Here is a 14,288-nt window from a genome sequence, read left to right as displayed (position 1 = left end):
TGTAGCGGCGTCCCGTTGGCACTGCTCGCTTTCACCATGTAAAGGTATGGCGTTCGATTGCAAGAGCTCAAACGTTTCTCGGGTTTTCCTGGTCGCTGATGACGCGTCCCGGCGGTTCCGAGACCATCGGCACCGTTCGGCACGCACTTTGAACGCCGGTCCAGTCCGCTCGCACCATGCATCTCTCTCCATGCAAGTCACTGCCCACACTGCACTCAAATCCCCAGTGTCATGGGACATATATTTTTCGGTCACGCACAGATCGCGGTTCATTGTATTCTGAACCGCTGCCCCGTCCAAGTCCTCAAGTTACAGCACAGCCCCCACCCCAGCTCAACCCGGGCACAGAAGCTGCACATTCCTTGCGCATTCTCCCCCAGTATTGCCCACAATGCTTCAGCCCCTGCGTCTCGTCCATGCATTCTCGTCTTTGTCTGAAAACTCGCACACCACCAACACACACGTCATACCCACTGTCTGGCCTGCTCGCCGCTAAGCCTACCTTATGTTGCTACGGTCTGGTTACGTATATGGTACATGGTCTAGAGTCAGCATCTATCCTGCGAAAGCAAACAATAGCTATGATAACACACCTTGACACAAGCGACATGCGCCTGCCACCGCTGCGTCCGTCCCCAGAGACGTTCTCAGGCGGCAGAACATGCAACCAGCCCCGACAACACACACGCCCGCAACAGCAAGCTCCCTGTCCCGCGCACACCAAACGCAGAAGACAGGTGTGCGGGGTGGCTGGTCACCATCAGTCCGCGGTAAGCCATGGCGCGCGCCCTCTACCCACTCCGTTCTCGTCTGCGCATGCACGCACGTTGTCAGTCAGCCTAACGGCAATGCCATACATCGTCTCTCACTCACTCGCCGTGATTCGAGAAATTGCACCTGGCGCGCATTAGCGCTAGCGTTTGCCGCAGTTGTCAACCGCCACCAACCACCCTGCGGCCTACGGCAGCCCAGTGCCCGCCTCAAGCACCCACCCACACTCAACGCAGTCGGTTGGACCTGGCCCCCCCCCACACATTCCCCCACTTATCTTGGTCACCTGACTTGACCAGCCTACCCCACCCTCCCGCCCTCCGCCCGCGCACCGGCCTCAACCGGCGTTGCACCGGCCCCAACCGCTGCGGCCGTCACGGCGCCTGCCTCGCCCTCCTGCCAGGGCTGCCCTCCTGCCAGGTCTGCCAGGTCTGCCAGGTCTGCCAGGTCTGCCAGCGCAACACCGCTGCGCGCCGGCAGAGCTTCAGCGATCGGGCTGCTGCGCCAGCGCCAGGCCCAGAACCAGCGCCAAGCGCCAGAGCGAATGCCAAGCTGCCAACATCAATGCTTGTGCTAGCGCTTCTTGCGGTGCTGGTGCGGGTTCCCCGCCCTGCCCGGCCGCCGCCCGGCCGCTGTCCCACGGCTCTCCACCAACCACCTGCACCAGCGCCACAGCGGCCCTCTCCAGCCCCGATCCACCCGAAACCCTCCTTCCCCTGCCCTGCTCCTCCTCCCCGTGGCTCCTCCTGCCCCGCAGCCCCCGCCGCCGCTCTAGCTGTCGTTGAGGCGCGAGCAGCTGGAGCGCAGCTTGGAGTAGACCTTGGAGGCGGGCGAGCCCAGGATGAGCGCGCACAGCGCGTCGCGCGCCACGCGGATGTTCTGGAAGGAGCCCAGGATGTGGATGCGCGTGTCTGCCAGCACGATACGTGTGCGGGTGGCGTTCTCGATCGTGAACTTGGTCTTGCCGTCCTGTGGGGCGGCGGTGGGCGTGATGGAGCGGCCGGGGTGGCGCGGTGAGTGTGGGCGTGAGTGTGGGCGTGTGCGGCTAGCATGCTACCCAGGATTAAAGGTGAGGTGGTTGGACGGTTGCTGGTGCCCCCACCGGGTTCCACCCCGCTGGGTTTGCTCGCAGCACCGCGTGCTGCTTCCAGTGTCGCTGCTGTGGCCTCCGAACGATGTGGCCTCCGCCCGACCGCACAGGCGACTGCACGTGAGAGACAGCGCTGCTCCGACACCCGCTGGCAGCGCACGGCGGGCGCCCCTCCTTGCCGGACCACTGCGCTCGCAACTAGCACCATCTCCAGCCGCGGCGGCGGCAGCCGCGGCGGCGGCGGCGCCTCGCCGTATCCGCCACCCACTCTTGCACACGGCATGTCCGTTCAACCTCTGTGGCTCGCTGCTACCCCCTCCCTTCCCAGTGCTGAACCTGCTGCCTGTGTCACCGCCACCCTCCACCCCCCGAGAGGCGCCTGCCCCCGTCTTTTTTTCCAGCGGCATCGGCTCCCGCAGTGGGCCTTGCGTTGCCACCCTCTGGTTCATGCACCCTGCTGCTGAGCTGCCGCGTCCCTGCCCGCTCCCCCTGCCCGCTGCCCGCATCCCACCGACCCATGGCTCAGCAACGGCCCTCACCTTGCCGGCGAGGCGGCCAATGCAGCGCGAGAGGTGCTCGCCGCGGAGCGTCTGCGCGTTGGGTGATGGGGGGACACTTGACATTAGATAACAAAGGACCTCGAGAGTACACCCGGCGTCAGGCGCAGCATCCGAGCCCCGCCCCTGCCACACCCGCCTTTGCGCCCAGACGCGAGCTTGTGCTAGCCGGCAGCAACCCGGCCGCCGCCTCTGCATCAGCGTGCCCCCACCACTACCAATGCCCATCAGGCCACCGGCGCCAGCCGTGCGCACGCGTCCCGCCCCCGGCCCCACCCCATCCGCGCGCTGTGGCCTGGTTCCAGGTTCTGCATCTCCTTCCTTTCTATTTTGGACTGAAAAGCGACAATCTCGCGCACCCCCCCCGCACCTTGACGTCCTTGATCTCAAAGCACTCCACATACAGGTCGTCCAGTCGGAGCAGCGCCACGGCGTCCCGGATCTCAAAGCCTGTGCAGCAGGGCAGCAGGAGCGCAGGGAGTCAGCGGGCCGCGGGGTGCGCGCGTGCGGGGATGGGGCGACGTGCATGCCTGCATGCCATGTTGCGGGTGGCCCGGGTGTGTGCGCGCACGGCGAGGAACCCGGCCAGCGAGGGCGGTGCGGCTGGAGTCGCTGCGCGCTGCTAGGGTTTTGGCAGGCACCCGGTCCTGTGTCTCGCTCCCTCGGAGCACCCTCCATCGCGCCGCTTGTAACCCAGCGCGCCTGGGACGTATACGCACTGTACCCGGCAAGGAAGCCGCACGCGCGCAGCAGCGGCGCGGGGACGCGCTCACCTAGCAGGTATGCGTGCACAAAGTCGGCTGCCTTCTGCAGCGCGTCCGAGGCCGTCGTCTGCGGCGTGGACTTGAGCTCCACCTGCAGGCATAACACCATTGGCGTTGACGGCGGGATTCCAAGCGCTCGCGACCCTTGCCACCTCCCGGCACGTGGTTGCGACTGCACACCTTCTTTGTCTTTAGGTTCATCCGCATGTCCAGCTTCAGGTTCTCGGTGATAGGCTTGTATAGCTCCATCCACGCAGTTTTTAATGGCGTCATGCGATGTTGGGGCACCGGCACACGACGAAACTCCACTTTGGCTTCGCCGCCAGCCCCCTTGTCGCCAGGCGCCAGCGGCGCGAACTTGGGCTTGTCGGGAAGCGGCCCGGCGTCATCCGCATCCATAGCCATAGGCCCTACTTCTTTAAGCGGCTGGTTCCGCGCATTGCGGTCCGCCTTTGGCATTCTGATGTGTCTGTTTTTGTCTAGAGCCCACGCGGCAGCGATTAAAAGGATAGCGGTAAGTCTGGCGATGGATGAAGCAGACGCAAAATATTAATTCATACGTCCGGGTGCTCGAGGACAAAACGGCCCCCGATGCAGCCCCCGATGCCGCAGCCCCCGAAGTTCTGAAGCAGCAGCCCTCCCACTGGGACACACACTAGTTCACTAGAGCCTCGCTTAAAAACCGGACATATACAACCTAGTAGAAGCACTGCTCATAGGGGGCCGCGGGTAAAGTCATTAGCGGCCTTTGGGACTGAGAAGCACCTAGAGACCGAACCTGATACGTTGCATGGACGCGAACTGGTAAGCGCACGCTTGAGCGCGCGCACAGTTACGTGCTTCGCGGGGGCTGAGAGCCGGGAGCGAGTTCTCCGCCGGCAACGAGGAGGAGCAGCTGAGGAGCTAGCAGCAGCGAGGCGCCATGGCGTTGGACATTCGGATTGCTGGCCGGTAGGAAGGCTGGACGGGTGCTCTGAGCGCTCTGGGGCAAGACTCGGCCAGGCCATCTTGCGGCGAGGTTCGCAGCGCCTTGCCGGGTTTCGAGGGGCCCCTGGTTTCGCTGCTTGACTGATAGTGGGGCCCCTGCGAATACCGTGGCGCCCTGGGGCGGTCCTGAGCGCTCCCATGACGTCTCCGTTTTTCTTCCCCCTGTGTCTTGGAACAGCTATCGGCTTGGGCGCAAGATTGGCGGTGGCAGCTTCGGTGATATCTACCTTGGAACGAACATCCAGACCGGCGAGGAGGTGGCCATCAAGCTGGTGGGTGGACAGGCTGAGCAGGCGCGTTGGTCTGCTTCTGACGCATGCCTGCGACTTGCAGGAGTCGGTCAAGACGCGGCACGCGCAGCTGCTGTACGAGTCGAAGCTGTACAAGATTCTGCAGGGCGGAGGTGGGTGAAATTTGTGCTAGCGGGCCCCCGGGGCTCCTCCGAACTGACTCTTTGGCATGGCGCGCAGTCGGCATCCCCAACGTGAGGTGGTATGGCGTGGAGGGCGACTACAACGTCATGGTCATCGATCTACTGGGCCCCAGCTTGGAGGACCTGTTCAACTTCTGCAACAGAAAATTCAGTCTCAAGACGGTGCTCATGCTCGCGGACCAGCTGGTGAGCACTGCCACACCACTATGCGGGCGCAGCTGCGTTCGGGGCTCATAAATTGTGCAGCTTGATCATCTGCAACATGGTACCTGCGGCTGACTGAAGCATTCCGGGATATGACATCGACTGACCCTTTCTCTCGCTCGCTCTCGCAGTTATCACGAGTGGAGTTTGTGCACTCGCGCAGCTTCATCCACAGAGATATCAAGGTAGGTTGAACAGCATCCGGTCTAGTTTGGGTTGTGCTTCGTGCACTGGAGGCATAGTTGGAGCGCGGCGGGGATCAGGTTGTGGCGTGGCGTGCTGCCGCCGCGGTGTCTATGTGCCCGCCAGTGAAGCACACGCAAATTCAGCATCGGCGGGAGGGAGGTCGTGCAAAGGCATGTTGCGGAGGACGACCACGGGGCATGAATTGAGAGGGGCAGGCACGGGGCATCAGCGCACCTGCGCTGCGGCCCAGGCGGGCACGGGGACGTCAAACCCACGTGGAAGGGAAGGTCCTGCCCGGGATGCATGGTATATCATGATGTAAGGATGGAGTAAAGAGGGCACGCAACGCCCGCAGCAGAGTCCCGCAGCACCCTCACCTCGCCCCCCTCGCCTGCCTGCATTATCGCAGCCTGATAACTTCTTGATGGGCCTGGGCAAGAAGGCGAACCAGGTGCACATTATTGACTTCGGTCTGGCGAAGAAGTACCGGGACCCCAAAACCCACATCCACATTCCCTACCGGGAGAACAAGAACCTGACGGGCACGGCCCGCTACGCCTCCATCAACACCCACCTGGGCATCGAGCAGAGCCGCCGCGACGACATGGAGTCGCTCGGCTATGTGATGATGTACTTCCTGCGCGGCTCGTTGCCGTGGCAGGGCCTCAAAGCCACGACGAAGCGGCAGAAGTACGAGAAGATCAGCGAAAAGAAGATGTCGACGCCCATCGAGGTGGGCACACAGGGCAATCGGAAGCCAGCATTCATCAGCGGGATGGCCAGGGAATGGTGAAGGATTGTTGCGGGTTTTCCTGGTGTGGCGTGCACGTTAGCGCGTGGGGAGCATGGCTAGGTGGGGTGTTCGTTTCAACCACAGGTCACGCAATATAACATTGGGGTTGTGTTGCATTTGCAGGTGCTGTGCAAGGGCTACCCGATGGAGTTCGTGACATACTTCCAGTACTGCCGGTCGCTGCGCTTCGACGACAAGCCGGACTACTCCTACCTGCGGAAGATGTTCCGCGACCTGTTCGCCCGCGAGGGTGAGTCGGCTGGGGAGCCGGGCATTGGTCGCGTCGATGGGGCGCTAGGGCCTCGCGAGGTGGTGGGGAACTCCGTTGGTGCGGGATCGTTGAGACCTCCTTTCAAGGAGCACCGATACGTGTGCTGACACGTGCTTCCTTATGTTGCGCAGGCTACCAGTGGGACTACGTGTTCGACTGGACCATCCTCAAGCACCAGCAGAGCGGGACGGTGCCGCGGCCGGCCGTGCCACGGGTGCCGGAGCCGGCGGCCGGCGAGGGCGAGGAGGCGGCGGACCCCGCCTACGGCGGCCGGTGAGCATCGGATGAATGGCTGCGTGTGAGCAGGCTGGGTCAAAGTGCTGGGATCGAGCGTTGGGCAGGAGCAGACCAGCTGAGTACACACGTATGATTTGCACGTATGACTGGTCAACGCGTCCTGCCTATCCCATGCAGGTTCGACTTCTAAGCACGCAATCGCATGGGCTCATTGCGGGGCTGTGTTGTTGAGTGGAGGACGGCCTGCTGGCTGCACACTGCCGCTGCCATGTGAATGACGAAGCAGCAGCCGAGCCGGCTGTTTGAACAGACAGCTGCCAGCACTGATAGCCTGGCGAAGGGTTCCTGGCACGTACGTGTCGATTGGGGAAGGGGATATGCTGGCGCGTTGTCGACGTTGCACTACCTACGGGATGGGCATTGGGGCCTCAAAAGGCGCCTGAAATCCAGGCTACTGCGCGTGACAAACCGTGCGCTGGCACCTGCAAGGCCTTTACGGGCAGGACTACCATCGCGCTAGTGCATGGCTGGCATAGCTTTCCTTTACGACGGTACCAGGTATTGGGGAGGCAGCTGGTCACCAGATAGCGTTAGTGTTTTGATGCATGCTGTGGGGAGTTGGGGTAGCGATAAGACTGCTGGGTGAGGAATTGCGCGGGGTTTAGGGTTGTATGTTTATGGCAGACTCCAGGCAGGCCTGCTACTGGACTTGAGAATGACGAGGATAGATATTGTATCGGTCGTAGGCAGCTACCTTTGCGGCCTGCGGGAGAGGTCAGAGTTTGTCTCAAAGACATTGCTGCCGATGCCGGCGGAGTGCGTAAGCAGTCTATCCCAACGCATTCTGGCCGCGCAGGGGGGCATAGGACAATTTGTGTGGTGGAATGCAGCACTGGGTGTTGGAGAGGAAGGCGATGATAACCGAAGGGTGCACATCGGCACAGACGCCAAGACGGAGCAAGAGGCGCGCTGCGGGCGTACGCACGTGTGCAGCCTTTGTAACCGCGAGTGTCGCGCCCTATGATAGGACACTGAACACTTCGTGTGCCTGACGCCGACTTGTTTGCAGATCTGTCGGCCTCTGCAATGGCCGTGTTCACCCCTGGCCGTGTTGGCTATGGCGTAGGCGGCCGGGAGCGCATGCGTAGCGAGCGAGAGGGTGGCGCAAGCCGATCACGTTCGGGCTCACATGTTGCCAAGAGTTTAAACGTCCACTAGGACGGGTCCCTCACATTGAACGGTCTAGACTATCTCGCCTAGGACCGGAATGAGAGACGGCTCTAGCCGCTCTCAGACGCGACCTATATCCTCTCCCTGATCACCCGTACTCCGGTCTCCCATGTCTCGCGTGACTCGCGCCAGGCAGTGTCAGGTTAACAGATTGGATCATTGGAACAGGCAGGCGACGGCACTCGTCGGGCCTGGAGCTTGAAAGCCATGCCAAAGGCGAGGGCACCAAAGGCACTTGCGTGCTTAACGGCCCGAGAGTCCCTCAGGGCTGCTGCTCGACCCCACTTTTGCTGAAACACGGTGCCACGGTGGTGTGGTTGCAACAGAGATTCGGGGCACTTTGCTGATGTGTCCGCGGTGCTAGCTCGGAATGTGCCTAATTGCCAGCCTACCCCAATTTGGCCCACTTGCCCGTGCGGCTGGCCCGCACGGATTCAGAGCCTGCCTGAATTAATATTGCACACTTGTATTATATTAGGAATATATAAGCACTGGGGGGCCTGTAAGAGGTCGATTCCCGACCAGTCCCCAAAACCGACCCTGCGCGCCCGCCCGATTATTTGGCCCACTCGCCAGAGCCCACGCCCTGGTCCTCGAAAGCCTCCCCGACCGCCCCATTCTCTGCATATATATTATCCCTTACGTGTAAGTGATAGCTTTGCGAGCTTGAATGGGCAAACAAGGGCTGGCCCTGCCGGGCTCGGTGCGGCGGATGCCACTCCGGCGAGTGCCTGGGGACTGCATGAGTACAGGCCCCTATAGCATCGAAATGGCATCATGTGACATACATAAAGGTCTCTGAACAGTTTCTGGACATGAATGTTAGCGAGAACCGAAGTCAAAATGTCAAATGTCGCGCTTGCTAGGACCCCGCCAATTCGGCTCGAAGCTATCTAGCTTACGTCTAAGTGTGCAGATAACTCGACGGCATAAAATCTAGGAACAAAACACCGCCTATGCGAGATATGGCGTGTGGAGCAGACGGACTGCAGGCTAACTGGTCTGCGCATATAGTATCTGTTGATGTTTGTCCTTGAATGACTAGCGCACGCCAGAATGCGCCTGCAGACGACAAACAAAACAACATGTTGAGCATTTAAGGAGCGATGTGCACCCAGAGCACTCTCAATCCTGCCCGGACGGTTGCAACAGTCCTCACATGACATCTATAGGGTATCGAAATCGGCAAATAGCCGGCAGGGATGACCAAAACGTCTCGCGGCCCGGTGGGCCAATTTGGGGTCGCCCCTCAGTTTTCCCCCCAAAACCCGGCCCCCAGAATCCACTCGCCCACCGCGCCCTTTTGACCCCCAACCCCTGGAATAATCTTATATAATGTTTACATCAATATTTAGGCAAGCGTGGGCGCCTAGGAAGCCCTGCAGCGGTCTGGGCCAAAAGTGGGCCAAATATGGCACATTCCGAGCTAAGAACGGCACATCTGGAGGTGGCTCCATTGGCTCTGACTGCGCTGTGTCGGTGTGGCGCCCCGACCAGACGTACTAAATGCGGGACGGTAAAAGGTGCGACGTTCCCTGTCTGTGAAGTGGAGAGGATGTGCGACTATGTAAACATTTACATCGAATTAGTTGGGGCCGGGGGGAGGGTCAGGGCTCGCGGGGGCGATGGGCACGATGCAGCACGGTAGGCTTTGACTTGCCGGGCAGCGTTTGCAGTGGTCCATTGTTTCAGTCTAAGCTCAACACTTAGGTTGCAGCATTATGACGTAGGGAAAGCCTATAGCCTTAGTGTGCACTGGTCTCTAAAATGGCGCCTCCTAAACGCTATCCCAAGTCGAACCGGCGCAAGGACGGCCTAAGGCTTGTTGCTAGAGACCACGCTACTGCGCTGCTGAAGAAGCCGGCTGCCTATTACGACGACAGCCTGAATGTCACTTGGGGCAGCCAAGACCAGTATGAGGTCATTAAGCAGCTAGGCAAGGGCAAATATGGCGAGGTGTATGAGGGTATCAACCTTCGGCTGGCTTCCCGAGACAAGGACCGCGTCTGCGTCATAAAAGGTGGGGCTTTCCAGCAGCTGGAGCAAACGACGACTGGTCATGTGCGTCCTGCTTTTGGAGCAGTGCATTGGCCTTCGGACTCTATTGGCTAGCCGCTTAAGACGACTTGGCGCGAGATGGGGCTTGGGCATGGACAGCGGTTTCACGGCGGGCAGCTGCAGTTTCACGTTCAAGTATGCTAGCTGCACAGCAGTTTGCCCTGATGGGCAGCATTTGCACCGAGGCGGCGTTGGGGTTCGTTCGGCGGCATTCAGTTTGTGCGCAGCCCTCAGTCCCGACGACCAGGCCGCGACGGGCAGCCAGGTCTGGGCAGCAGGCTATGGGACGATTGAGTGAGGGGGCAAGCCGCTGTGTTGGTGCGTGGACGCGGGCCGTGGCGGGTACCGCGAGGCCCTGTAGGCCCGGGACCGCAGCCATGGGTGGGTGGGCGGGAGCCACGCGCTTCCGCCCACACTCATCGACACTCCACCTTTGCCAGCTTCTCACATACCCCGGTCCCTCTGCCCAGCTGCATGTGCCTGCCTCGGCCCTCGTGCTTCTCCATCTGGCCCTTCTGTACCCTCCCCGTCAACGTTAACCCTCCCCGTCAAACCGCCCCCACCTCCGCCCCGCCCACACGTCCACACGAACACGCAGTGATGCGCCCCGTGAAGGAGCACCGGCTGCGGCGCGAGGTGAAGATCCTGCAGCACGTGAGCGGCGGCCCCAACATCGTGCGGCTGCTGGACATTGTGCGTGACCCGGACACCAAGACGCCCTCCTTCGTGTTTGACTTCGTGGACGCCATGCCCTTCAAAGAGCTGCAGGTGCGGCGGGAGGGGCTGGAGGGGCAGTGGACGTTGGCAAGGCAGGTCGATTTTGGTGGATTGCCGGTAATGGAATGGGAGTGTTTGGAGGGAGGTGACCGCGGTTGCCAGTGTCGGGGTTATGACGGAAGGCGGCGCGGGGCGCGGCACAGGTGGGGCGGCGTTGACTTAAGCCATTGGTTGTACCTCTGGCAGGGCACGCGGCGCGGTATAGTGCAACACCAAGCCCTGAATTGAAGTACTGCCCCCGCGGCCGCCTCTTGCCTCGCCCCTTGCCCTCCGCCCCGCTTCCAGGCCGCGGTGACGGACCTGGATGTGCGCTACTACATCTTCCAGCTGCTCATTGCGCTGGACTACTGCCACTCGCGCGGCATCATGCACAGGTGGGCGCTTTGGAAGGGGGGGGGGCGGGGCGAGGCGACGTCGTGACAGCAGTGCGAGGGGCGACTGGGCTGCCAGCACACGAAGGTCGCAAACTGGATGCGACCGCAGCATGTGGAGCTTTCAGCACACGCCGTGCGTCGCCACCCGACCGCCCCCTTACCTCGTACTTGCGCCTCTCCCTCCTGTTGCCGTCTCCCAACTATTTACGCCTGACTGCCGTCGTAACGCCTGTGACTCCCCATCCCTCGTTCTCTCCCGCCGCGTCCTGCAGGGACGTCAAGCCGGGCAATGTGCTGATCGACCACGCCAAGCGGCAGCTCAAGCTCATCGACTGGGGCCTGGCGGACTTTTACACGCCCGGCAAGGAGTACCCGGTGCGTGTGGCCACGCGCTTCTACAAGGGGCCGGAGCTGCTGGTGGACATCAAGGTGCGGGGCAGGCGGGCTGGAGGGGGCGGAGCGGTAGGGAGGGGGGGGGGCGGGGGGGGGGGGGGTAGTTCATTCAATCCCTCAACCCAGACCTAGCACCGGGAGGGAGCGGTCCAAGGGTCATGCGGGGCGGATCTAAAGACGTCTTAACATGGGTAGGCAACAAGGTGTTGGAGAGTAGGGGGAAAGGGAGACCCCAAGGGAAGGCAAGACGAGGGAGCAACCGGTGAGCAACTCGCCAGCTCAAGGTCAACCGGCCATCCCACACCCAGCCATCTGTCCCTCCCCCCTCCCTCCGCTCCTCCTCAGGACTACACGTACAGCCTGGACGTGTGGGGTGTGGGCTGCATGCTGGCGGCGCTGGTGTTCAAGAAGCCCGTGTTCTTCAGGGGCGAGGACGAGTTCGACCAGCTGGTCAAGGTGCGTGGGTTGGGGTTACATGCATAATTATTCAAGGTGTGAATGCGTAGCCAGGAACAGCAGTATAGCAGCTAACAGGGGGGGGGGGGCAGCGGGCGACAGGGCGGGGGCGAAGGAGAAATAGCCGGAGGGAGAGAGGGAAGAGAGCTGGGGTGAAGGAGTTGGGACCGCGGAGGTTTGAGGCGGTTTGTGGTTTCAGTGGTCCGCATCACCCTCCTCCTCTCCTTCCGGCCAGGTGGTCCGTGTGCTGGGCACAGACGGGCTGTATGCCTACTGCGACAAGTACGGGGTGGAGCTGGACCCGCGGCTGGCACAGCTGTGCGGATTCAGGTGAGGAGGTGGTGGGGCTTGGAGGTGGCCCGGGGCGGGCAGTGCGGGTGGGGATGTGGGGCTGGCGGCTAGGGGCTGGGGGCTGGTAAGAGTGTGTCAAAGCAATCGTGCCGTGTTGACGCATGTTTTGGGTGGCCTAGCTTGGCGTTGGCGTCTTCGCCCGCCGCTCTCCTTTACGCCCTCCAGCCACCCTACGGTGCCTACGGGCACCCAAATTCTCTGTGCTTACCCTTACACCTGTAATACCCTGTTTCCCGCCATCCCCCACCCCTTGTAACTTAACTACTTTGTTCTCCACATGGACGGCTACCCCCTCAGGCCGCGTGTGCCGTGGCGCAAGTTCGTGACGGGCGACAACGGCCACCTGGCCTCGCCCGAGGCCTTTGACCTGCTGGACCGCCTGCTGCAGTACGACCACCACGAGCGGCTCACATGCCAGGAGGCGCTGCAGGTGGGTGTGTGTGTGGGGGGGGGGCGGCTGTGTGCGTGTTGGCCCGGTGCGCTCGGCGGCTCCAGGCCGCGGGCGGTCAGCTTCGTAGCCCCGTGTGTTTGTGTGGAGGGACACAGGCCTCAGAAATGGAAGCGCAAGGGGAGCGGGGTGAATGGGCAGGGAACAATTTGGTGTCTCGCCTTGCCGCGTAGCCGCATCCATGGCCCACCTCCTCCTTCTCCTCCTCCACCTCCACGCCCCTCGCAGCACGGCTACTTTGACCCGGTGCGCGAGGGCCTGCCCGGCTTCAAGCCGCTGCCCGAGCCCATGGTGACCATGCTGGCGCAGCTGGAGGCGCGGCGGAGGCAGCAGCAGCAGCAGCAGGCGGGCGCGGCGGGGGGGAGCGGAGGCGGCGCCGACGGCGGAGAGGCGGGTCCGTCGGGCTCAGGAGGAGGTGGAGGTGGAGGCAGCGGAGGAGGAGGAGGAGGCGCGGGGCCGGCGGGGCCAGGGCGGCAGCAGCTGGTGCAGGCGGGCGCGGGGATACAAGAGGAGGCGGAAGCGGAGGAGGGGCCACCGCTTGGCTTGCGGGGGCCGCCCGCGGCGACACGATCGGCCAAGGAGACAGCGGTGCTGGCCTAGGCGCTCGGAAATCAGCTGCAGGCGTGTGGGTGCATAGCTCGGTGACGAGTGTGGTGGTGCCAGTGACGGCTGCGCGGCAGACGCGCCGGAGGAATGAAGCTTGGGGGCCGACAGCTCCTGCTGTCGTCCGGTTTGGTTTGCGGCGCGTGTCTGGATGACAAAAGGGGATGTTGCAACGTCACCCATTCACGGATGAGGACACAAACGATTGACGCGCGTTGATGTGTGTGCTTGGCATATGCTTTCTACGCTTCGCCGACCTTACGTGTTGTTTTGGTGGCGTGCCAAGTGATGCAACTCTAAGTTTGCCTTCGGCAGCTGCTTGTTACCAGGCTGGGAGCGCTTGTGCGGGTTGCGGCGTGTGCCCCCTGTGCGCGCTTGTGGTTGCGGTATCCTGATACTGCTAGGGGTGCTGCATGCAGCTCGCTGAGTGACTGAGCTTGCCGACACCAGGCCTGTTGCTGCTGCAGTTTGACTTGTTTCATGTGAGATGTGCCCTCTGCAACGAGTCGCGCAGTACGCTTGCACAGCTGTTGCGAGAATGTCCGTGGCGCGGCTCTTGTGGAAAGTGAGTCGTCTGGTTGATTGGTAGATTGCGCCTGTTTATGGCCTGAGTGCCTTTAGTAGTTAAGGTGATATAAATAGTATCCCGGGTGTTCATGTGGGTGTGGTGCTCTCGTGCTCTGTGACGTCAGTCGGTTTGTCGTGTTGATGCTCCCATGTGGATTCGTAGTGTCATGGAGTTTTGCGCGTGTTGCCTTGGCGTTTCGTACAGTTTTGTTTCCGTGCCTACATACCGTACTGTTACAAGTGCAGAGGACCTGCATGTTTCTGTGGGGGTGAACCAGGTCTGGTTGATGTGGGATGGGCATGCGGCACGCGTGGTGTTGTTGCTGCGGGCCTGTTGTTAGAGCTCAGCGCCGCCCACCTAAGAGCTGCCAACGCGCACGCGGCGTGTGTTGTACGGGGTCAAGGTGCAGCCATCATGGTCATAGGACCGCGCTGCGTGACTGTTGGTATGACTGCGGTACCAAGAGCTGGTTAGTTGGGGTGTCGTGTTCATGACTTACAGACGCTAACAGGCGTATGGTTGTAGACGGTTGAACTGTATTTGGGGGTTACAGCGGAATAAGGCGTGGCAGTGTGAGGCTACTAAGGCCTTACATGGAATAATGGGATGTCGCCACACTGACCGCAACAAACACGTGCTTTACATACATCGCACGCTCATTGCTCATGGGGAATGCATGTGTAGACTGTCTTTGCCAGGGGCACCCCTGGTCTTTCATTCAGTCGTTGTAAGGACAA

At 61.6% G+C, this 14,288-nt stretch overlaps 3 protein-coding genes across 3 annotated transcripts; 2 read left to right on the top strand and 1 right to left on the bottom strand.

The window, feature by feature from the left end:
• Window positions 1-39: 39 nt before the first annotated feature.
• Window positions 40-3,721, bottom strand: CHLRE_12g549700v5 (uncharacterized protein). The gene is made up of 5 exons (XM_001694070.2): window positions 3,363-3,721; window positions 3,192-3,273; window positions 2,789-2,868; window positions 2,401-2,451; window positions 40-1,740 (listed from the first exon to the last, which is right to left on the bottom strand). Exons 1-5 carry the CDS (start codon window positions 3,639-3,641, stop codon window positions 1,543-1,545), a joined length of 690 nt encoding a protein of 229 aa, XP_001694122.2. The 5' UTR covers window positions 3,642-3,721; the 3' UTR covers window positions 40-1,542.
• Window positions 3,722-3,841: 120 nt separating this feature from the next.
• On the top strand, window positions 3,842-7,515 carry CHLRE_12g549750v5 (uncharacterized protein). The gene is made up of 9 exons (XM_001693947.2): window positions 3,842-4,133; window positions 4,348-4,441; window positions 4,503-4,572; window positions 4,640-4,788; window positions 4,938-4,991; window positions 5,402-5,725; window positions 5,909-6,035; window positions 6,188-6,329; window positions 6,471-7,515. Exons 1-9 carry the CDS (start codon window positions 4,105-4,107, stop codon window positions 6,481-6,483), a joined length of 1,002 nt encoding a protein of 333 aa, XP_001693999.1. The 5' UTR covers window positions 3,842-4,104; the 3' UTR covers window positions 6,484-7,515.
• Window positions 7,516-9,211: 1,696 nt separating this feature from the next.
• On the top strand, window positions 9,212-14,287 carry CHLRE_12g549800v5 (uncharacterized protein). The gene is made up of 8 exons (XM_043068962.1): window positions 9,212-9,543; window positions 10,180-10,349; window positions 10,644-10,732; window positions 11,005-11,161; window positions 11,471-11,581; window positions 11,817-11,911; window positions 12,230-12,362; window positions 12,609-14,287. Exons 1-8 carry the CDS (start codon window positions 9,291-9,293, stop codon window positions 12,978-12,980), a joined length of 1,380 nt encoding a protein of 459 aa, XP_042919023.1. The 5' UTR covers window positions 9,212-9,290; the 3' UTR covers window positions 12,981-14,287.
• Window position 14,288: the final 1 nt, after the last annotated feature.

This window comes from Chlamydomonas reinhardtii, chromosome 12 (genome assembly GCF_000002595.2).
Source record: "Chlamydomonas reinhardtii strain CC-503 cw92 mt+ chromosome 12, whole genome shotgun sequence".
Lineage (NCBI taxonomy): Eukaryota > Viridiplantae > Chlorophyta > Chlorophyceae > Chlamydomonadales > Chlamydomonadaceae > Chlamydomonas > Chlamydomonas reinhardtii.
The sequence above is the reverse complement of the archived record's forward strand: the minus strand, read 5'-3'. Positions and strand labels throughout refer to the sequence as shown.